This window comes from Aristolochia californica, unplaced genomic scaffold, assembly GCF_029961685.1.
Source record: "Aristolochia californica isolate CCGP_79_NKW_82.1479 unplaced genomic scaffold, dmAriCali1.0.hap1 SCAF_7, whole genome shotgun sequence".
NCBI classification, from domain to species: domain Eukaryota; kingdom Viridiplantae; phylum Streptophyta; class Magnoliopsida; order Piperales; family Aristolochiaceae; genus Aristolochia; species Aristolochia californica.
Genome location: NW_027182268.1, coordinates 7,963,301 through 7,987,844, shown reverse-complemented (window position 1 = coordinate 7,987,844; position 24,544 = coordinate 7,963,301). Strand labels below are relative to the sequence as shown.

The 24,544-nt window shown below is 36.6% G+C and overlaps 3 protein-coding genes across 5 annotated transcripts; all 3 read right to left on the bottom strand.

Annotated features, from left to right (window-relative positions):
* Positions 1 to 863: 863 nt before the first annotated feature.
* On the bottom strand, positions 864 to 4,687 carry LOC137936652 (uncharacterized). The gene is made up of 8 exons (XM_068781456.1): positions 4,625 to 4,687; positions 3,773 to 4,106; positions 3,522 to 3,593; positions 2,467 to 2,534; positions 2,191 to 2,347; positions 1,865 to 1,945; positions 1,683 to 1,772; positions 864 to 1,248 (listed from the first exon to the last, which is right to left on the bottom strand). The coding sequence occupies exons 2-8, from the start codon at positions 4,031 to 4,033 to the stop codon at positions 1,129 to 1,131; spliced, it is 849 nt and encodes a 282-aa protein (XP_068637557.1). The 5' UTR covers positions 4,034 to 4,106; positions 4,625 to 4,687; the 3' UTR covers positions 864 to 1,128.
* A 1,843-nt stretch (positions 4,688 to 6,530) lies between these two features.
* LOC137936342 (aquaporin NIP2-2-like) lies at positions 6,531 to 12,246 on the bottom strand. 3 transcript variants are annotated; one of them, XM_068780935.1, is made up of 7 exons: positions 12,107 to 12,246; positions 11,461 to 11,729; positions 10,694 to 10,773; positions 9,757 to 9,981; positions 7,804 to 7,998; positions 7,668 to 7,729; positions 6,531 to 7,181 (listed from the first exon to the last, which is right to left on the bottom strand). In XM_068780935.1, the coding sequence occupies exons 2-7, from the start codon at positions 11,660 to 11,662 to the stop codon at positions 6,944 to 6,946; spliced, it is 1,002 nt and encodes a 333-aa protein (XP_068637036.1). In that variant the 5' UTR covers positions 11,663 to 11,729; positions 12,107 to 12,246; the 3' UTR covers positions 6,531 to 6,943. The 3 variants fall into 3 exon arrangements, with proteins under 3 accessions (XP_068637036.1, XP_068637038.1, XP_068637037.1); XM_068780937.1 differs by lacking the exon at positions 12,107 to 12,246 and adding an exon at positions 12,030 to 12,100; XM_068780936.1 differs by lacking the exon at positions 12,107 to 12,246 and having other exon boundaries at positions 11,461 to 11,898.
* Positions 12,247 to 12,742: 496 nt separating this feature from the next.
* Positions 12,743 to 16,252, bottom strand: LOC137937011 (aquaporin NIP2-1-like). The gene is made up of 5 exons (XM_068782027.1): positions 16,122 to 16,252; positions 15,239 to 15,463; positions 13,890 to 14,084; positions 13,713 to 13,774; positions 12,743 to 13,391 (listed from the first exon to the last, which is right to left on the bottom strand). The coding sequence occupies exons 1-5, from the start codon at positions 16,248 to 16,250 to the stop codon at positions 13,151 to 13,153; spliced, it is 852 nt and encodes a 283-aa protein (XP_068638128.1). The 5' UTR covers positions 16,251 to 16,252; the 3' UTR covers positions 12,743 to 13,150.
* Between the last annotated feature and the right edge of the window lie 8,292 nt (positions 16,253 to 24,544).

Here is a 24,544-nt window from a genome sequence, read left to right as displayed (position 1 = left end):
GATTAGGGGATGAATCATAAGGCAGAAGAAGGGACATGGAGGACGAGTACGGTTAGACCCCTTTAGAGATTTTGTACTTGATAGATACCCTTCCTCTTAAAATAGTTCAAAGAGTGAAAAGGGGAAGCCACATCACAAGATTGTGAAATTCGTTAAAGGGAATAAGGGAAGCTAATGAGAATTTTCATTAATATATTGCCACTCTTTGGAGATTCTCGAGGGTTTGTGTTAAAGCTTGTAACTTTTCCCACTTTTCTTCAGATGCAACTCTGATCCAACCTTAGAGGCTAAGTCTCTCCAATTGTATTCTCATGCTTCTCTGAATTCCTCCCTGAATGAGGCTTGCAAGATTAAGAAGACTCGGGTAATGTAGAAATTTTGGAATTGGGTGTTTTAGATTATTATTATTATTATTATATAAATCATTTCTGACACTTACATGGATGTTTAGAATGTTTAAAATTATAAAATTATCCTTGGGTAATTGATTTATAACATTATAAATCTAACTGAAGATAAGAATTTTAGATAAGATTTATTATTCTTTGTTAATACTCATTTATGTTCAATCTATATCAAATATTAATCTCATTTTTAGCAATGCTTTACTCGACATTAAATATTATTTCTTTTACAATAACATTTTATTTAATGATCGTATCTCATCGAAATAGCATCTTAAATATCAAGTAAGATGTCTCAGGCAAGACAATCCACCCTTTTATACGTCTGAGAGGAATAAGCCCATTACAGGTCAAATTTCAGAGACCTTTCTCAGTTCTTCCGGCAACATAATATATATGTAACGGAGGGATTGAGTTGGACGAAGCTCAATCCTCATTCTCTAGCAGAAGAACTCAGTTAACACAAGAAAGTGCTAGACAGAGCACCAAAACCACCCTAAATTTCAAACACGGAATCAAATAATATATACAACCGGCAGCAGGACAAGTACACGGTTTTGAAATCGGACACATAATCTATTCAATGAACCCTCGACCCCGCTTAGATGAGGTAATCCAGATGTACAGAGCCTTTGCTGAAGGAAGAAATAATTTTCCCACTTTCCATTCTCAGGTAACCAGGAGAGGTTAACATAACGTACCAAACAAGTCCAGTATTGATGCATTAAAGTGGGTCCTGGTGTGGAGTTGCTACAGGACCCGGAGTAATTGCAAATTGAAGTCCTCTTCGCTGCCCAGATTGCAACACGAAGGCAACCTCAGTTGCTGCGAGTGCAGCAGCCTCCTGAAACAGCAGCTTTAACCATCAGAGGACAACAGTACATAATGGTGGATTAATGAAAGCACGTCACTAGATTCAACGTGTCATTCTGCTAAGAGCAATATAAGAAGGAAATCCAGAACAAGTAACAACATTCCAGCCACATCAACAACAAGAAGCTACAGGTAAACTGTACACATCTTGATAAGTTATGATGTACTTCATCATTTCATAAGAGAATGCCATTCTGCATTATGAATTATTGTCTGAAATAGTTACATTGCATTTTCCACGTGAAAGGTGAACAACGACTACAAATGCCCTACAGACTTCTACCCTAAAATGTCCAAATTAGCACCTGGTGAACATCAATCATGGTAATGCCAGGTAAAGTAAGTTCGGTAAAAATGTTTGATCCATCTATATCAGTGAAAGGAGGTTCTGTAACATGCACTAACCTGTCTTTGTCTTCGACGCTGCAAAATACTGATGGCCCAGGCCATGATGTAACATGGGAGCAAAAAGCCAGCAGCACGGAGCAGGAAAAGCTGTAACAATCAGCAATTTGTCATGACCGATAGTGAATGAGTTTCCAGCAGATAAAATAGAGATCATCAAGAAGTTGGCACGGATTACTTACAGAGAAGAAGGTAGAAGCCTCGTCACCTTGATCAGTATTGGTGATGGTCAGGGCATGCCTCAAGAGCAGCAGAGCCATTAACTGCAAATGACGCATAAACAACTCAATGCACTATAAATGACAAATAATGGAGAAAAATCATAGCAACATCATCCAATAATTTCTAATAAAGAGCCAGCATTTATATCTGATCTATCAAAAGGGGAGATAACATTTTGAATCAAGACTTTTTAAAATGACAAGAAGAAAACGTGTAGCCAGCTAAGCGGAAAAGAATCTACATTTTCATCATTCTACCGATCTGTAACTTGTGAATGACTACTTACAATTAGTGCAGCAGAGCGGCAAAAAGCAGCACCACTGGCATTGGTAGCAGCATATTCATCATATTCGGATTCGAGAAAATGGCGCTCAGCCGCTGCCATAGCCAGGAGACGTGGATCATGCAGATCCAAGGGTGTACCAGTAATAGTCCAACCTCCACTGGAGTTCAATCCAAACGCAAGAGTTAACATCAGTTTCACATTCATACTGCATTTCATATATGTCACCATGCTGATGCATGAGGACGTTAACACACATTCTTAACAAATGAGTTTTACCTAATATCAATGGCTGTTTCATCAGGAGTTGCACGTGGAGGAGGGGCAGTATAACCAGGTTTATAAGGCTGCAGAGAGAAGTAGAAATTCATTAGCTAAGTTCCTGCTTGCCCAAAATTATGTGCTCTAACTCAAAATCATGACATGAAAGCATGTCACAGGGTCATTAACCAAACAAGGTGTTTCATGTCATTTGTTAGCAGTGGAAAGTTCTCTTCCTTGTACTTACAAGGTTTAAAAAGTTTGACAATTTATTAAGAAAAGAAAGAAAGAAAAAGAAACCATATGGTATCTCACTAACAGATCTATGTTTTTAAGGAAAAAAAAAACATTTTAAGACATCTACTAATTCCAAAACACACCAAGGAAAGAAACTAGCATATCCTGACCAAGTCAGAGACTACTCAATGTTAAAAACAGTGTCTCAATATGAGTAAACATACCAAATGCAGAAAATAGTAGAATCAGGTCAGAAAATGGTAAAGAATAATTAAAAAAAAAAAAACAATGACCAAAAAATGCAACGTGCAACTTTGGATAACAATAAGGAAGTTTATCTTGGGGATTATTATCATGGGGGGTTTTCTTTGCAAAGAAAAATGGACTTTCACCAGATGTGCATCATGCATAAATTTTCTCCATTGTTTACCACAGCTCCGATCGCAGTAAATTAAGTCCTGGTTAAATATTCTACGCGAAACATAATACCTTAAAACCATAAAAAGGATAATCAGTTAAAATCAAATTACAAGAAATACATTTTATTGCACTTGCATAGACGTAAACACAACACACAATCTCTAGAAAGCAGGTATAAAGACTCAAGACAACAAACACAAGAATGGGACTTGTAGGCACTTCCTATGATAAGTAACAGAAGTGAGTTTTAAACATTACAGTTCTCCTGGGGGGGAATATGTCAGTACTAGAAGAACAACATGAAAAGAGCATTCGTTATATTGCACCAAACAGCTGACCAACAAATACACATACAAAGCATAGTGACAAATACACCGAAAGAGAAAACAATCTAAATAATTGAAATGTAGACCGACCTGCTGGCAGATCTCACAAGTTATATCCCCTTTCTCATTGCACCAGCGCTGAACACATTTTCTATGAGCAAACTGCAAGCAAGATTTTTTCTCAATTGAGTACCCAAACCACAGCATTTAATTTGAATTCAAAAAACATAAACACAGGTATGCATAAAAAGAATTCTAACAACGGGGCTCATCATAATCAAGGTCAACAATTCAACTAAATTTGCCAGTTCACTTCAAATAAAGCAGTAAAACAAATAAACCTTCAAACTGCCACTACAAGCACAAGGAATCTCTAAATTCTTAGTGTCATCTTCCTCCTGGCAAATACGGCATTCCACATTTTGAAGAAGTGGCTCTTCCTCCTCCGAAGCCACAGACACCTCAACGCTCGGTGAAGAACCTGAAGGAACTGAGTCTCCAAGACTCGAGCTCGAAGGTTCTGAGACGTTGGCTTCTTTGAGGGATTCTAGCGTCGCAGGTGTTATGAGTCGGTCAACACACAAAACCAAGTGATCTCCCATTCCTATATAAGCTCGCCTTTCAAACCAATTGATGAAATGTGCCGGTCCGAAAACTTCAGTCAATTCGATGATTCTGTCAACAAAAGTATGAAACAGAACATCCACCAGCTCTAATTAGTTTCGACCAGATTAACGTCGTTTTAAATTAAACAATTAAAAAATTTCAGGAAACAAGTAGACCTATATCCACTGATCCAACAAGCGACTAAATTAAAAAATTAAGCATCAAGAATCAATTGCTCCTCCAAATCCAAACACTTAACAGAAAAGAAAAGAAAAAAAAAACTTTTCTTTCCTAAAAATCGAAGTGAATTAAACCGAAGTTTCCTTCAACAACCCTAACCTATCACATTTTCTTCAAGCAAAATCTAGATACCTCTCCAAAACCAACAAAACAATCGCAGCCTTCAACAAATCACCAATTTTGAAGGGAAAGAAAACACCGGAGACACAGAGTGGCCAAAACTAAACACAATTGGAGACTCCACACATCCAAATCACCCAAAAACTTTCACCAAATTGATACGCTTTTGCTGCAGATTCGACGTGCAAAACTCAAAAAGAGAAAACGAAAAGCAGCATTTGTTGTACCTGGAAGAAGCTGTGGAAAGCGGTCTGAAGATGTGATCGTCTGGAAATATCCTCTCTATTTCGTAGAACGGAGGTGGCGGAAAAACTGAGGACGCCCTTATATAGATCCGATATCAGCGTCCTAGCCTCGAAACCCGAACCTGATGCTTCGGTAACGACCGTTAAAGGAAGAAGTTGGGAGTGGACTTTTAGTCGTCCGACACCGGCTAACGGCCGTTAAACTTTGCGCATTTGTCTTTTTCCCGTCTTAAGCTCGCCGCGTCGACACGCGTTGTCCGGTGGCACTGGGTGTTTGCTAAATGGCGACACGCGACCATCGAAGCGATCGGCCCCAATTATGACGTAAAAGGACTATTATACCCCTGAATAAAAACGAATTGACCCATAAAACAACTGAATTTTCAATCCCTTTTATTCACCACAAATTCACATCTAAGTCCTGATTCGAAATTTCAAGGGTTCGATTTGAGTCCTAAGTTGAACTCTAAACTCCGAGACCATAATTTAATTATAAATAAAAAATCCCTGGACAAAGACAATTGCGTCATTTCACAAAAACTCGGACGAGTAAGCAGAAGGAACTCGCCATCACAAGGTCCCTACACAATGAGAATCACGGGCGTGCGCTTGATGGTGGGCCGTAATAAATGTGCCACAGCCGGCCGGCCCAAGCCCACCCAAAAAGAGTCAACAAGTCAAACTCTGATTCCAATCTTGACCGCTCATCGTCTAAGATTCCTTAAGCCGTCCAAATAGGGACGGATGTCGCATAGAACGGCCGTTATGTCCAACGTGACGGATGCGGTGAGGTCTTACAGGTTCGGTGGGACCGGCGGACCGGCTCGGGCCGGGCTCGTGACGGTAAGCGCTTTGTTGAGACTTTCCCTTTGTTTGACTCGCGCACCACGGAGACCTGTTCCACGCTCCTCCCTCAAGCAATCGAATATGGTCAAAAATTTTGGATGGAAAGAACAAAGAAGAAGCATGATTATATCTTTACAGATTATTAAATTATTAATATAATATTTAGTGGATTCTCTAAATCCAATTTAGATCTTTTAGCCTCCTGGATTGTTTGTTCCAAGGGTTAATTACTTAGTCACCATTTCTGCCATAAAATGACCGAATTTTTTATTTTTTTATTACTTTTTTAATGAAAATTTATTATTATTTTTTTTATCGTTCTCTTACATCTAAATGATAGAAAAAGTAATTATGATATTATTGTTTATAATAGAAGGTTAAAGTGAAGTGATCATAACCACTTAGTTTAAATTTTTTCTCCCTATTAATTCCTATTGAAACAATGGGAAACTCATTTTCGTATCTTTTTTAACATTTCTTAAAGACAAGAATAATCAATCGGAAAAAAAATTATCCCCAAAAATGATAGAAACACAGAAAATTTTGATTAATGGAAAGATTTTTCCATGGGATTTGTTCTACACTTTACATTGATGCAAATAAATTATATATATGACTGATCTAATACAAAAAATCATTTGGTACAAAACGGCTATCTCAACCATCCGATCAATGACTATCTCAGTCATTCAATCATAATCAGATGGCTAAAATAATCATTTCACATGTTTTACACCAAATGAGTTTTCGTATTGGATCCGCTATATATATATAATATGTCTAGTTTATGTAAATTATGTGTTAGCTTATGTAAAAAATAAAAAATAAAAAAATCATTTTTAAGTAAATATGAAGTTGGTTTGACTTGTATTGTTCACATTGAACAATTCATATGGTTATTATTGTATGAAGTATGTATATTTTAATATACTAGAAATATAAGTATCATATTAAAAACAAGGTGTATTATATAATTGACCCTTGTTTAAATGAAGGGATTAGAGGGATGAAACTAGTTTTTTTTTTTTTTTTTTGTTATCAAGGTTGCTTGTATCGAGCAAACCAGATGACACATTTAAAATAGGCAACAAGGTTATTTATCGAATTTTAATATTTTTTCACACATGTCGAATACAGCACATTTTTAGGGGGCCCTACTACAATACTTAAGAATTATATAATTACTTGGTTATTATTATTGTTTCTTTATATGAATTATCATATGGTCCCAACCATTGAGTGGTACACCTTTTTTGGGTGTTAAGGTTTTCAATTTGTCATCACAAGTCTAACCTTGTAGAGAGAGTGGTAGCTCTCCCCCCTTTCCCCTTCTCTGATGCCTCTTCACCAATGCAGCTCCTGATGCCTCTTTACCAAAGCTTAAGGCACAAAACTACAGACTGATGGAAACTAAAAAGCATTTTAAGATACAAGGAAGAATAATGGTGGTGATAATCAGATATTGTTCAATGGATCTTCTTGTGATTCATCACTTTGCATTCTCCGAAGCTTGAACGATGAAACAACAGAGACTGGATCGGCACCAGGGGCACGGATCAAGCTGTAGGACCATGCTCCTAACAAGGCTCCAATGACAGGGCCTGCTAGGTACAACCAAATGTCTTCATACTTCTTACTTGCAATGGCTGGGCCAAGAGTTCTTGCAGGGTTCATTGAGCCACCTGATACAGGCCTGCAACAAAAAAATCAGAAACAAGGTATAATTTATTGAGTTTGGAAATTTGGATTTGCTGCTTGGTGTAACAAATCATGGTCTTCGAGGAACTCTTAACAAGTTAAAATTAAGAAGTGTTTTCCACTCACATGTGGCCTTTTACTGTGATTCTTAACTCATAGACAAAAGACCCAACTTCAACCATGAATAGATCTTATTTATGCTCTGCCATAATTGAATATAACCAGCCAAAATCATTCCACATAGACCCTAGATTAGGAAGATTCTGTATTTATTACTTGGAAGGAGGTCTTCTAACTTTGGTTAATCATTTTAAAATAGAGCACGAATATCAATATAGTAGCAAAATGGGACTCTGTAAGGAGATTTCCACCTAACATTGTTAAAATGGACACTATGAAAGAGAGTGTTAAGAATAACTCTACATACATCTGCAATCAAAAAAATTTTGTGCTTATTAATTGAGGAAACCGGTTAACATACCCAGCAAGGATAGACGTTATGCAAACGGCTGAGCCTACAGCTATCCCTGCTAGCTTTCCCACCTGTAAACAAAGGGAAATTATGATGCAAAAAGAGAGGGAGAGAGAGAGTGGGTGGGAGTGTGCTGTATACATACTGCTTTAGTATCAGTTGCAACAGCAGATGTAACAAACATCATGGAGAAAGTTACAACAATTTCCATGACCAGAGCTCGGAATGCTGATCCAGAAGGAGTTGTAGTCCCCACATCTTTTATTGGGTGTAGCAGCATTCTTAGAATAAATGATGCAAATATTGCTCCAGTGAATTGAGCAGCAGCATAGAAAGGTATCTGTCCATAACAAACACTCTTAACCTTCACCTTAATTAAGGAATTAAATTACCCAAAAAAAACTATAAACTTCATCATAAAAAACACAAAAAAGGAATACTGTAAATTTTATACAAAAGCATTTTTAAAAGTTTAAATATTGCACACTATATCTGATATTTGGTTTTAAAAACTGTTTACCTACTAGTCTTAAGACAAAAACAGAACAAAGTTTTAATTGTTTATTTATCCTTTAACTGGACTTGTTTCTTGATTCATAAAACATTTTCCAGAAAAACAAGATAGATACCTAACTTAAAAAAGTACTGGATGAGTATAAATATAAAGTCTTCAATGTTCATTTTCATGCCTTACTACTTAATAACTAACTCTATGTACATGGTTGGTCTCTAATCCTTGACAAATCTGTTACTATCTTGAGATTCCTTCCATGGCAACTTGAAGGAAGAATCCAAACTTAACCAAACTTATAGTAGTAAGAACAATACAATCATATAATAATAGTAGTATGAACAATACAATCCTGTAGAACAAGCTAACAACATAAGAATATTAATACATAATCAAGTTATAATAATAGCATAGGTGGAGGCAGTTCTCTCTAGTCATCTCTTATTGTGTGTTTTTTAAAGGTTAATCTGTCTAGGGTTCTTATTTATTTATTCATACATAAATCTGAGCACAGGAAATGTAACTGCCATTTCGGATGATCTGTATTGACATTAGAAGTAATATGTTATAAATGAATCTTTAAAACTGAAAACTAAAACTTTAAAAATTATAATTTGGTATAAATAACAAAATTATGTTAGGCTTTTTAATTACCCGACATGGATTTATTATGTACATGCATTGCTAACACTTACGCTAGCAAGTAAAATATTTTAAGTTAATAACATATACATTTATATCTGATCGGGTGGATGGCACACTAGAGAAAGAAATACTGAAAGAAACAAAAAGAAGCAATACACTTAAAGAAGGATCTACTGAAACATAAAACTCCTTGCATGGATGGATCTCATTCACAGGACTAATCAAGGGTTTTTGAGCCACCTGATTTTCATGGATCTTTGATAAAGACTAGATATGGTGAAACTCAAAAAGTGAGAACCTTTTAGACACAAAAATGATTAGTCCTTTACATGGGTCTCATTTACAAGACCAATGAGTATGCTTTATTTCAAAGGCCTCCACTTTTTTTTTTTTCAGCGTGTATCAATAATTGCAAGGAATACAAGAGAAAAAACATTCAGGAGCCATCCATTACTTAGAATAGGGTAAACTGCAATAGGAATGGGAACAAAGTATCGGGTCAAAGAGATTGAGAGTGGGGACAGATTTGCCCCATTTGATGTTAGTATCAACCCACATAGGGAAAAAACAAGTTCGAATTTGCTAATACATATACAAGCAACAGGATTCCCTCCCACAAGGAGAGGATGAATGATATCCACTTATATGGAGAAATGGGTCTTGTTGGCCCCCTTATTCGGGAGAAAAGGAGGATTCAGACAGACTAGATGAAACAAAAGAGATCCAATTGAATGAAAAAGAAATACTTAAAGATGAGGAAGATAAAGACCTCCTTTTGTTTGAAAAACCTCTTGTAACTCTCCTTTTCGACTATAAACGATGGAATCGTCCATTACAATATATAAAAAATGATCAATTTGAAAATGCTGTAAGAAATGAAAGGACCAACATATATACTAACAAATCTGATCCCTGAAAAAAATCACATACACGCAAATATACCTGTTTCCAAGGGAAATGCCAGAAGCTGGCAAAGGCTAACGTGACGGCAGGGTTCATGTGGGCGCCGGAGATATGACCAACAGCATAAATCATAACAGTGACAATGAGGCCGCCTGCAACCGAAGCTCCAAGGTGGGAGACTCTTTGTTGGTCAATTTTGCTTTGTGCAGCCGCTCCACAGGTGACGAAGACCAACAAGAATGTGGCAATGATTTCCGCTATCACCTGCAAATTGCAATCTTGTCATGAAATTGGGAGTTCATTGCCTCGTGAATTTCAGAGGACAAAGACAAAGAAACGATCAGCATTTGGCTCATGTAGGTTGGCCTTTGTTTCATTTTGAAGAGATAACCACAAGAGCCTGATGAGCCAGATTTTAATATATAATTAAGATATAAATTTTTTAAAAAATGAATGCAGATCGCAAGTGAACATGCAATTCATCTAAATTCTAAACTGCTCAAAATTTTAATTAACAAATGATTTATCGCATGGATGTATACAAGAGAGAACCAGATTACAAATTCTGGTAGAAAAGGAATTAGAACAATGAATTCCATTCAAGCAGTTCATTGAAATTCAGAATACTGATTCGGTTTTAGGACAGAAAACTAGATAACAGAACTGTATCGAAATGAAAAAGAAGAAAGGCCCATAATGTAAATGTTTAAATTTTACAGCACAAGAGAAGGGATGCAAAACCAGCAGAGAAAATTAACATTTAGGAAAAAATAAGCAGAGAAAACAGATTTCTTGCTGATCATCATGATGTTCAGGCAGAGAACAGGAATGGAGCTACCATTTAACATTTACTGAGAATGCCGCAGAGAAGATAAAAAGGCAGTAATCCCAGCAGAAGAAGCGTCAGGGACTTGAGTAGAATATGCAACTGATTTATGTAAAGCAGAGAGACAGAAGTAATCGGGAGCAATACAACCTTTCTACGGAGGCCTGGAGGGAAAATTCCGTTGGCTCTCGAATTTGATGTTTCAGACCTGGTGTTATGAATTTCTTCAGCTGTTGTGATGTCATGGATCTCATTGTTTGAACTCCCAGCCTCGTCATAATCTGGTAATCAGGAGCTCCTAAAGAGCAAGAGGCAGCTGAAGTGCACAAGACGGAGGAGCTCAGACCTGATAAAAGGCCTCTCCTCCTCCCTCTTCTTCCATCTATTTTCCTGATTTGTAAATCAATAACAGAGATGGAAGCGGCAAACTCAATCCTGGACACCCAGCTCTGCCTTCATGGCCCAATTAACAGTACATGGAGAAAGTGTTCACGGCTAGATAAAAAAAAAAAAAGTGCAGATTCCCATGAATTGTCAATCAAAATCAAAGAGCAGAATCATGTATGGTTTGGCAGGCAGAAAGGTGATCTTCCCTTTACTGGTTAAAAGAGAATCAATCAATAAACCATGATTTAGGTGTATTGACCACCTTTATTAATTGTGTCAGGCTGGTTTCTCACCTGAGATTTCCCAAGCCGTGGGCATGAGACGGGATCAGGACTGTTTATTTATGTGAAACCTATATAAATGGATGGCCTTGATTCCGTTTCAAATTGAGAAGCGGCTCTGGAATCCCTGTCTCCTGGTTTCTCTGCGTAAGGGAGGGGTTTGGAGCTTGGAATGTTGACTTAATTCTAAACTTATTTTAAGATATCTTTTAATATTTAACATACAGTTTGTTTTATTGAAAAAGATACGGCAAATGAGGCATTCCCCACTTTGAAGAAGTGGCTCTTCCTCCTCCGATGCCACAGACACCTCAACGCCGGGAGAAGAACCTGAAGAAACTGATTCGTCAAGGTTTGAGCTCGACGGTTTTGAGACGTTGGCTTCTTTGAGAGATTCTAGCCTCGCAGGTGTAATAAGCCCATCAACACACAAAACAGAATGATCTCCCATTCCTCTCAAAGCTTAAACAATTTCGATGAGTGAAACCATCCGCAAACTTCAGCTAATTTGCTGGTTTCTGTCAGCCAAAGTACAAACAAGAATCCGCAAGCTCTAATTAGTTTCAACCAGAATAGAGTCGTGGAAATAAAAGAATAACAATATTTCAGGCAGGAAACAAGTCCACCAGAATCAAGTGATCCAACAAGCGACTAAATTCTAACAAATTAAGCACCAGGAATAGGAAAACCAGCAGAACAAGCGCAGCCTTCATAAAAAAGACCAAATTCGAAGGAAAAAAAAAAACCGTAGACACATGTGGCCGAACACTAAAAAAATTGGAAACTTCACTGTTCCAAATCTCCTCAAAAACTTTTACCAAATTGATAGACTTTTTGCTACAGATTCGACACGCCAAACTCAAAAAGCGAAAACGAAGAGCAGGATTTATTGTACCTGAAAGAAGTGAACTGAAAAGCGGCCAAACGATTAGATCGACTGGAAATTTCCCCTCCTTCGAGGAACGGTCTCTGTCAGTCGAGTAACTGGGGCACCTACCGCTTTGAAAAAATCTCTCCTCACGACAAGAACCGCTTCCTCTCTTTCGGCACTGGTACGGTAGGAGCTCCATTTGCCACAAAAACGGCGGGGAATTGCCCCTTCCCTTTTCACTCGGAATGACAAGGGAAGGATCACTTGTCGCACGTGGGAACTTCAATTTTTATAACATTATAATGTTTAACTTAATATTTATGTTTTAGAAAATAATTAGTTAGTATGCAAAATTGGGCCCACTTTTCTTAACTGTGAGAGGTTTTTTTCTGACCAAAGGGTTCCACCAAACCCCAGTTAGGTCAGGTTGGGTTGGGTCAAGTTAGGTTCGAATGTAGTTAAATAAATTTATTTGAAGGGAAATTTTACTATATTACCTAATTTTTAACAAATATTAACACAAATACCTAAATTCTAAACTTAATATGAAAAATACTAAACTTTGATCGATCAACTACACATCTATAAAATCTAACGTGACATGTAAACTTTAACTGCTTGCATGGTGACACATCATCACACCACATTAGCACACGAAGAGTCTAACAACGTTTCACCTAACATATTATCGAATCACCATATCATCATCTATTGAGATGAGACTTGAACCAAAGACAAACTTAAAACCCTATTTGTGGTTAGAAGAAACAAACTAAGTAGGGCACCCATGGTACTGCAACCATTACCTCTTTCCATTTATACAGAAAAACAAAGTAGAAAGCCGGCCATTGCAAACAAAAGGAAGCCGACTAGAGCAGCTCTTGATGCTTCTTCCAAGGAAGGCCAAGGCAGATAACTACAGAAAGCCAACTACAGCAGCTCTTAATGCTTCTTCCAAGGAAGGCAAGATAACTACAGAGGCCATTGTAAACTGAAGGAAGCCAACTACAGCAGCTCTTAATATTTCTTCAAACGAAGTCCGAGTTAGAAGCACGATCGCAGTGATAATCAGATAACGTCAAAAGGATCTTTTTGTTCTTCCTGTGTCTGCGTTCTCTGAAGCTTGAATGATGAAACTGTAGACACTGATGAATCGTTTTTAGTAGCCCGGATTAAGCAATAGGACCCTGCACCCAGCAGAGTTCCTGCAACTGGACCAACCAGGTATACCCAAATGGCTTTATACCTCTCACTTGCAAGGGCAGGGCCAAGAGTTCTTGCTGGGTTCATGGAGCCACCTGATACAGGCCTGCAAATACACCCATTTGAGCTTCAGCTATATTTTATTGATCTAATAAGTGAGAAAAAAAACTAGTAGCACGGATTCAAAATTAGGAAGATCTTGTGTTTATTACTTTGTCTGAGGTCTCTTAACTTCGAATCGTTTATTTTAACTTAAATATATAAAGCAGAGGAGTGGGTACTTGTCTGTAGACTTCCATTTAATGATATTCGAGTATAGGAGTCATAAAGAGGCCTACACGTGAGGAAGAGTATTTGAAATAATTTATATATAAACCCGAGATTAGAAAGATTTTATGTTTATAAATTGGGGAGACATTTAACATACCCTGCAAGGATGGATGTTATGCAAACTGCCGAGCCCACTGCTATCCCTGCCAACTCTCCCACCTATAAATAAAATGAATATTTTTATTCAAAATAGTTCCTAGAAAAAATATAAATAAATAGATAGATAGATAGAAGGAGAGAGAAAGAGAGAGAGATCTCATATGTATATACATACCGCTTTAGTATCGGTTGCAACTGCAGATGTAACAAACATCATGGAGAATGTTACAACAATTTCCATGACTAGAGCTTGGAATGCTGATCCAGAAGGAGTTGTTGTCCCCAAATCATCTATTGGGTTTAACAACACTTTAAGAATAAATGATGCAACAATTGCTCCCGTTAATTGAGCAGAAATGTAGAAAGGTATCTGCCAAAAACAAAACATTCTTAACCTTTACCTTAATTAAAAAGTACATTCCAAACTAAGCTAAGAAAGATTATAAACTTAAAAAAATCACATATGAATGTATAAATATTTCAAATTTTAGTCAATATGCAGTTTATGCCCTTAAATAATCACCAAGGAAGCTAAGCTAGTATTAATCAGTCATTAGACAAGTAAGCGTGCGACTAAAAAAACAAGTTTAATTAGTAAACATGTCGTTGTTAATTATCCGATATTCGTTTAAAAAAACTCTTTACACACTACACTTGAGTTAAAAAAAAAACAAATTAAAGTTTTTATAGTTAATTATCCTTTAGCTTGACTAATATTTTGAACAATCACATAAGAAATCCTCACACTTTACTAGTTTAACTAATGAATAAGATATAAAACTTACCTTAAAAAATTAATAGATGATATATAACTATAGAGTCAGCTTCATTGCTCATTTTTCATGCCTTATACCTAATAACTTACTCAAAATACACGGTTAGTTTCTTATGCTTGACAAATGTGTTACCATCTCGAGATTCCTGTCATGGCAAGTTGAAGGAAGAATAGAAGCTTAACCAAACTTAATGATAGTAAAAACAAAATAATCATATTATAATACTATGAATAACAAAGGTAAATCATATTAAACAAAAGCATTAGTCAACATAAAAATATTTAAACATAATTTAGTTATAATAATAACTTATAGTACATGGAGGGGTTAGTCTATTTAGTCATGCATAATTTCAAGCATGGGCGTCATTTCAGGTGAATTATTTCACATTAGAGGCAATATTTTTGTAAATAACTGTTAGAAGTAAGAAAAATTAAAAATAAGTACAAAAAAGATTGTCACGTAACCCAGTATAAATATCACTCTATGTTACACTTTTAATTAATAAAACCACTCGATTGGTTAATTAGCTCAAGCTTAACCTAGAAAAGAAGCATTGCTAACTCCACTCGAGTAAAATAATTTACATTACTAACATAGTTAGCAAGGGTTACTAATAATTTGTGAGTCTTAAGAGAATGGGAATAAAGAATCGGATCAGGGTGACGTGAGAGTGGGGACAGATCCCTCCCCGGTTGACGTTAGCACCCACTCACATAGTTAAAAAACGCAGACATGCAGACGTTACCTGTTTCCGAGGGAAACGCAGGAAGGCGGCGAAGGCCAACGTGACGGCGGGGTTCATGTGAGCGCCGGAGATGTGCCCGACGGCGTAGATCATGACTGTGACGATGAGGCCGCCGGCGACCGAAGCTCCGAGCTGGGAGACTCGCCCTTGGTCTCTTATGTTTAGTGCAGCCGCTCCGCAGGTGACGAACACCAGCAAGAACGTGGCGATGATTTCTGCGATCACCTGAAAATCGCATTCTCGCCTCGTGAGTTTCGTGGGAAGATTGGCTCATCTGGGTCGGTTATTTGTTTCTTTTCGAAGAGATAACCAATGCAGGAAGGAAAAAAAATGAATCGAGAAAAAAACTAAGAAAACTTGAATCCCGAAGGCAAGTGAAGAATATGCAATTCATCTGAAAAAATTGGTTTAGAAAAGATTAATTGCATGGAATGAATAGAGAGAGAACGAGATTCCCTTTTACGAGTTCTGGGTAGAAAAGGATTTACAGTAAGAAAGAAGAAGATACTGAATCCAATACATGTAGTTCATCAAATTTTATAAAATGGTTCGTGTTTAAAACATAACGTAAAATTAATTAACAGAACCGATCGATTTGTTTTTCTCCAAAAAAAGCAGACCCCTAACGTAATTTTACTGAAAACGTGAGCGAGAAAGAGAGGCGATGGAAAAAAAATCAGCAGAGAGAAATTCAGAAAACAGAGTCCAGCAGAACAGAAATTAAGCTACGGCCATTTAACATTTACAGAACTCCTCGGTGAAGATAATTGAGAAGGCACTAAGCTAAGCAGATGAAGCTTCGAGTAGTCGAGGGGCACATGCAAAAGAAAGATTTACGCACAACTGATCAGAACCGGAAAGTAATGGGGAGCAATATTACAACCTTTCTACGAAGGCCTGCGGGAAAAATCAGATTTAGTCTCGACTTAGGAGTTTCAGAACTGAAGCTCTGATTTTCTTCAGCTGTTTCCATGTCATGGATCTCGTTGCTTGAACTCCCGGGCCTAGCCATTAGAAGACTTTGCAACAGCAAGAGGAAGAAGAGAAGAAAGAAGCAGCTGAAGGAGCACTGCACTAGACGCTGGAGCTCAGACCTTATAAAGGCCTCTCCTCCGTCGTCTTCCTTGTATTTTCCTGATTTTTAAGTCAAGAACTGAGCTGGAAAAAGCCAATCCTATCCCAGACAGCCACCTCTGCCTCCATGACCCACTGATAAAATTTAGAAAAACGAACTGTTCATCTCGGGAAAAGAAAAAGTCCACGATACGTGGGTTCCAGTGATTCCTTACTAATTTTCTCTCTGGTTCTCGAGTACCCATCACCTTTGGTCTGTTCTTTTCCTCCCTCTCATTCCAGATTCGAACACGCAATCCCAATCCGCAGCTTCTCTCTCCGTTCTCGTGTCCTCATGAACTCTAAGTAAAATTTCATAATGGGGAAGGGCAGGTGGTAGCAGAGACAAAGCCACGATGAGAGCCGATGCTGGAGACAAGACACGTAAAAGCTTAACAGACCAACCAACCAAATAAAGAGGAAGACGAAGACCCATGGTTGATCACGTCCTGAAATTTTCAACTGGGTGGTGGAGACCCGCCAACATTACATTCTCTGCATACAGTGAAGGAGTTAATGGAGAGTGGGCAAGATACAAAAGTTCAGATTCCCATGAATTATCAATCAAGTTCTGAGACCACAAAGAGCAGAATCATGTCTGGTTTGACAGGCAGAGACGTTATTCAAACTCTGAGACCACAAAGAGCAGAATCATGTCTAGTTTGACAGGTAAAGATGTTATCTTCTTCCTTTTGACTGGTAAAAAGAGAATTCATCACTAAGCCATGATTAATTAGGTCTACATACTACCTTTATTAAACGACTTAGGCTGGTTTTTACCCGAGATTGTACGAGACCCATATGAATGATTGATCCTGATTCTATTTTCGTGGCTAATTTTCGGTGAAAAAATAAGGTTTAGAGAGCTGGATTAATTAATTCTTAATTTGTTCATATGAATGAACAGCCTTGACTCTATTTCATGTCAAAATGTGGTTTTACAAAAGCTCGACTCCTCCTTTCTCGTGGAATGGAGTCGATTTTGTACTCTTATAATATTCTCTTCAGATTTTATAAGAAGATGGGGAGACTGTTCCAAAGTCTTTGTATTTAGATGATAGCATATGGATATATTGCCCTGACTTGTCTAGAATGTGTGCTTAGTGACTGCCAATGATGGAAGTGTTAGAATAAACTATGGAGGAATGAAGAGAAAGACCAATGTTGCCATTGATGAACATCGACTTTTCAACCACTTCTTGGCATGAACTGGGTCTTTATTATTTAAGAGATAAATAATTAGACAAGTTTATATTAGAAAATCCCTCCATGTTATGGATCCATTTTCTAAGCTATGATTGCATTTTATATCAACATGTGGGAATGAAAGAATTATTGCAAGGGTTTTGGATTTTTTAGTCATGCTATTGCCTGGAAAAATTCTCAACCACAAACGAGGTAAATGATACGTAAATCACCACATATTTTTGGGTGTGACGCATGTTACAGATAAATATGAGTGTTGCAAAACATAACATTAGATGTCGTTTGCATTGCGTAGTGGGCGGCTATTCAGTTTTCTTTGATGACAATTTAGTTGCAATCAGTTCCTATTCATTTTCCGTTAGTAGCCAATTGCGATTAAATTAATATTGAAAGCAATTCAGTTATTATTGCATTTTATACTACCATACACTTGATGTTATGCTTTTTTAACTTTGCGTGTGCAATATATATAACATGTATGAAAAATATGTCAAGCTTAAACTTATCTGTAACTTTTATATATAGATATATGTATGTGTGTATATATATATGTATATATGTCAGTGTGTCTATATATTTTATAGTCGAAGGTCACGAACTTTGAACTATACACTAAGTATTTTGACTTGCATTAGATTATCAAGTGCAATTGATAAGCTGGTGGGCAAGAGAAATTCGGTCCCTTAAAAAATGACATTTTGTGCTTGGAACCTACCTTATTAGCATCATAACTAGAGTAACACATTTTTTTATTTGTTATTATGAAAACAAGGTTCTTTGGTAAGTTGTTTAGGTGTTTGCACCTCTATAGATTAAGCTTTCAAATTCCTTGTGGAAGTTCTTTTTGGCTCAATTTATTAACTATTATTACATTTGAGAGAAATTTACAATTTCGAAAAAAAAATATTAAGGGTCTACATTGGGGTACTTATATAGCCGACATTCGGAGGTGTTAGAGGTGTCGATACAGCCCTAAAAACCATTATAGACTTTGTACATCATTTCAAATATTTGAATACAATACCTAATGGCCAATGTAGTTTAAAACCAAGAGTGAAAAGATTGAAGGGTAGGGAGGTATCAACTGACTAAATATAAATAAGTGTGTATATAATTGAAGAGGGTGTGTGGGCAAATGAAGCCCCCCCCACTTTAGCAGTTAAAGTTGACATATATTGATTCCATTTTCCATGCGGGAATAGTCTTTGTAAGTGCTGACTCTAACTTCTTTGAGAATCAAAGCACTTTTTCAATTTTTATTTGATAACATGGATAGTGCACCAAATTGAACCAGCAGATTCCTAGAGTTGGTCCACAATCTCGTCTTCTTGAGGTGATCTAATTGCAGATCTCAGTCACCAATCCTCCCATTTCAAACTTCAATCTGTTTGTCCAGTTTTCCACCGTATTTCGTTCTTCGAAACCTCCATGAATGCCAGGCGTTGTTTAAATCAAATTGCAAGGCTCATTAATGTAATTTATAAGGGATCAAATCTGCTGCTTAGAAACTTTTGGTTTTGATTTGAAGGAATTGAAATTTCATAATTTCTGAAAAACGAGAATCAAATCCGTATGAATGAATCCCACGTCCTCTCATTTTTCAAACTCACTTTTCTTTTTTAACGTTCTTCTTCTTCTCGGCAATCATGGAGAAAGATTACAGAATAACCTGTGATTCTGTATCTGTACCATCTCCAGTGCAAACAATCCCCCGCCAGTGAAGTAGAAGCTCAGAAACAAACGCATAATCTTTCCAATTCTGACTCCCTAGACAAAATGCTGGGAAAGTTCTGGTAAAATCCGAAAGTAATGGATTTGCTGCAAACACAAAAAGATGAAAGCTACATCGAATTCGAATGTTTATCTCCATGGGTCCACTTCTCAGAGGTTCTCACGCTCACTGGTCATTGCAGAAGAGGAGCCCATTAACTGAGGCTTTACGCCAAGAGATGATCAAAGAAGCTGTAATCTACTTTTCTGGTTTACCTTTCTCCTGCATCACTTTACATTTTCTCAGACCTGTAATTCCTTTTTCATTTTGTTTTTTATGCAGATAGATAGTGCTCCTCCATGGCCGTTCTGAGAGCAAAAAGAAATGGAGCCCACGACATTAGTTGCAGCAGTACTTGTTCAACTCTGAGGCTAGTTCTTTGTCAACTCTGTAATAGATGGACTCGATCAGACACCACATGTTCGGCCATTGTAGCGTCAGAGAGCAAATGATATAATCTGTAAATGATACAGAGACTCTGTTCCCCTTCTTTTAATCGTGTCCACGTTTCTGATCAGAAGAAGCAGAATAGAAAGAAAATTTTTCGAGTCAACCAGAGAAGTCCTATCATCTGATATTGAACGCAGGTCTTCTCTATTTTCTGGGCAAATTTTGCCACCACAGAACGTGAACATAACAAACAACTGCCTCCTCATCTGCATTTGAGGATTCAGTCTTCTTCTTCCCCCAAATGCCACCGACCCACCATTGATGTAGACTCAAGTACAGTCTTCTCCTTTGTCTAAACCCAGAAACACTAAAGACGTGCGATCCTCGCATGCTGTTTCCTACTCAACCAAAAGCTATCTGAGCAACCCAGAAAGGGATTAGCACCAGAAGCCACAGAAACGACGAAAGCAGAGACATTCGAAAGTCTGTTAGGTTTTTTCTTCTGACAGGGTAAGAAGTTGCTTTCGCTGTTGAGTCACCAATGGTGAAAACTGAAAACTATTCTCTGTGCTTGGCTGAGGAAGAGAGGGTCGGCAGAAAATTATTCCATGGCGGACTTTGAGACTGAGGAACCAGACGATTCTCTCATCGACTGAAAAATATAAAAGAATCACAGGATCCCTGCACCCATGAACAGACAACAATGTTAACAACAAAAAAACTTGATAATGTACTGCAACTGTACTTTTCAAATGCAGGATGTAAGCAGGATGAAGAGACCATTACTGAGTTGATGCAATTTCTTTATTCGTTTCGTGGGTGCTGGTGATGCAGTACAAGTTTTATATTAGCTATTTTGATCAGGAGGAGATTCTCATTAGATTTTTAGTTCAAGAGTTGAAATTTTCTAGTTATGTCACAAGGGTTTTTATGAACTGACCTGGTCCATCAACCTGGAGAGTTGATCAGGTCAGTTAAACATGATTGAGTTTGATGGTTGGTTGACTCAGCGTTACATCAATTTGAGATCATTTTTATTAGTTTTATTTCTAGAAAATTAATTTGGTGAAAAAATCTTCCCCCGATCTGGTGGGTGGATCCTTGTTCCCTTATGTTGACATACGCACTATTTTTCTTCGCAAAAGAGAAAGGCAGTTGTTACCGCTCTCTCCTCTCTACTCCCCTTGTGCAAGATGGAAAACCCCGCCATTGCTAAAGAGAAGAGAACAGGAACCCTTTTGTTGTGTCACAAGAGGATTTTTCCATGCTCCATAGTGACCCAATTGATCAATTAGGTCACCCAGTTTGCTAGTTTGGGGAGTTAGTCCATAATGAACTTAAAATGAAGTTAAGATTTTAATTCATCTTAAATGAATTGTTTCAACTTCAATTCATCCTAGGGTGTTAGTATAGACAAATTCAAGTGCACTGGAGAATAGATTCCAGTGCTAGTACCCCAAAATGAAAAATATGATATAAACAAGAGAATGAGTAACTTTTTGTAATATACTTAAATAAAAAATATACCTAAACAGATAATTAACTAAAATAAACATGTTACTACACTTATAAATTATTTAATAATTACATGTGACTAGAATAAATTATAAAAAAAGTAAAAAATAACAAAAACGAATATAATAAATAAATAAATTATTTTTTAATAACATAAGATATGTTTTAACATTAAAAATCTCTAATTTAATACATGAATAAATAAAAATATAATAAAAAATAAGTATATTATTTAATCAATAACATAATATATATTTTTACATATTATTAATTAATAATATATTACCAAAAAATTTAAAACCATTGGTTTAATTAATTATAGCAATGGGATAATTAAACCAAAACAATTTATCAAATATTTATTTTTTTAATATTTTAATTATGACTATTAAATCACTAATTTAATACAGTAATTACAAAATGAATATATTGAATAAATAAAAACAATTATTTTATAAATAAAAAATATGGATTATTTTACAAAATAAATATAATGAAGTTATGACGATGGTTTAATTTTTCCTAAGTTAGGAAAAATTAAACCAACATCATCTTCCTCATGGTGCCAATGCGTCGTCTTCCTCACAACGCCGATAGCGGCGATAGACAACGACGACGGAGTCGGCGCTCTGACGGTACGCCGAGAGGCTTTGCGATGGCAGCTCTGCGACGAAGGCCGAGAGGGAGAAGATAGAGGGGAAAAAATCGGGTAAGGAAGGCCGAGAAGGGAGAAAAGCCAAGAGGGAGAAGAGAGCGGGAGATAAAAATTTTGGGAGAGGAAGGCCGAGAGAGAGGGAGAACAGAGCGAAATGAGGGAAATTTTTTCGTTCGAGAGAGGGAGAAACACGTCCCACGCACGATTCATGTGGATGATTTGAAAAATAGGTCTGAAACACTATTCTCTCATTTTTGCCTGAGAAGATTACCTGCCGCGATTCAATGAAGAAGATATCATTTTGGACTAACGGTCTAATCGAATGAATGGATTAATGCGCACATAATTCATCTCTGCTTCATTTTGGACTAAGAAATGGGTCAATTGATTAGTTAGGTCACCCTGTTTGCTAGTTAAGCTCAAACTCTAATTGAGCCTAATTCTCCAAACTCTCAACAAAAACATTTTATTTAGTTCAATAATTAATAAAATAGTTTTGAGTTTTATTTTATTTTATTTAATAAATTAACTTTTCAAGTGATTTTTTAAATGTTATCTAATCAAATTTTCAAGTGGTTTTATTTAATAAATTTTCATATTAAATTCAAAAATTACTTTTTAAACAACGTATTTCGCAAATTATCACAAAGATGAGTATATTAATAATTAAAAATTTTCATGTTTCCTTTTAAACTTGATTTTCTCCACATTTTTATACACATTAGAGTTAAATTTTTAAGTTTATTAAAACCAAAATTCACGTACTGAAACATTATAATTTGTTTAATATGAATTAATATAAGATTCTTATAGTAAAATATTTTTAAATGTTATAAAGAAAAATATATCATAGCATGGATTATAATGTTATTTTGATATTATAATCTGCATCTAGAATGTGTTAATAACACGATTACCTATACAAAAGAAATAAAATACCTACAAGTGCTAAAGTAAGACTAACAATATTGATCTTCTTCTTATTCTTCTTCTTCTATTCAATAGTTGTTCTAGGAAGATTCTTCAAGCGGGCGATATCCCTAGTCTTTGTTCAACCAAAAATCCTTGAACTTCTTGTTCATATTTGTAAACTATAGAAGACGACTTATTATTGATCTCTGTATTGGATTTTTGTGAGCACTTATCAACCAATGGAGATGCTTCACCATTTGCAACCAGAACTGCTTTAGAATTCTTAAGCCCAAATTGTCAGTCTTCTTCTTGTCTATAAGGATGAAAGAATATACTCTCCTGAATCAGGTAAAGAGCAAAAGATTCTACACTACTAAATCAAGTAAAATATAATAGATCTTGTTAATTTCTTTATTTTCGATTAAGAGATACGTTCAGATTACATTTACATATAAAGGAACGAATCCCGTTTGAAATTAAAATTATAGATCCGTTGTTGTCAGATTATATGACCAGTTATTCTCGAATCGTAAGACCCGTTATGTTTGGATCTTCAACACTCCCCCTGAAGTTGGAATATATGTTAATGATACCCAACTTGTCGAGTAATGCCTCAAATTGGGACAAACTCAATGCCTTAGTAAATAAGTATGTAGTTTGGTCGTTAGTTCGTATGTGAGCTTTCTTAATCATCCCTACTTGAATCTTTTCACGAACTAAGTGACAATCAATTTCGATGTGCTTGGTTCGCTCATGAAAGACCGGATTCGAATCGATGTGTAGAGCAACTTGGTTGTCACAATACAACATGGCTAGCTAAGTCTGTACGATTTTCAAGTCTTTCAAAACGTTCTTCAACCTGGTAATTTTGCAAAACGTATAGCCATGGAACTATACTCTACCTCGGCAGTTGATCGAGCCACCGTTGTTTGCTTCTTTGTTTTCCACGAAATGGGTGACTGTCCAAGAAATATATAATACCTTGTTACTAGCCTTCTAGTGTCCCTACAACAAGTCCAATCTGCATTGCAAAATGCATTTAATTGGAGTTTACTTGTAGAGGATAATAGAATACCCTATCCTGGAGTTTGTTTCAGGTATCGAAGAACTCTATGTGCTGCCTCAAGGTGTGGTGTATGTGGTTTTTCCATAAATTGGCTTAAAACATGGACGACGTCAACCATATCTGGTCTAGTGATGGCCAAGTAGATCAATCTTCTCACAAGACGCCTATATGATGAAGGATCATTTAGGAGTACACCATCGGATTGTGTAAGAGCCAAGTTTTACTCCATTGGGAACCTCATAGGTTTTGCTCCTAGAAATCCTGCGTCTTTTAATATCTCCATGACATATTTCCTTTAGGAGAGGGAAACCCCCTTTGAAGACCTTGCTATTTCTATGTCTAATAAGTATTTGAGCTTACCAAGATCCTTAAGTTTGAACTGCTTGGAAATAATAACTGTTTCACATCTTCAATATGTTGCAGATTGTTACCTGTCAAAATCACCTCATCAACGTACACAAGTATTGCTGTAAAACAACCTTTGTGGGATTGGACGAATAAAGAATAATCTGCCTTTGACTGATGAAACCCAACAATCTTGAGAGTTGTGAAAAACTTCATAAATCACTGTCTAGAAACTTGTTTCAAGTCGTATATGGACTTGTTTAGTTTGCACAAGTCCCTGTTACTGGCCTTCTCGTGACCTTGCAACGAGCCCAATCTGCATTTAATTGAAGT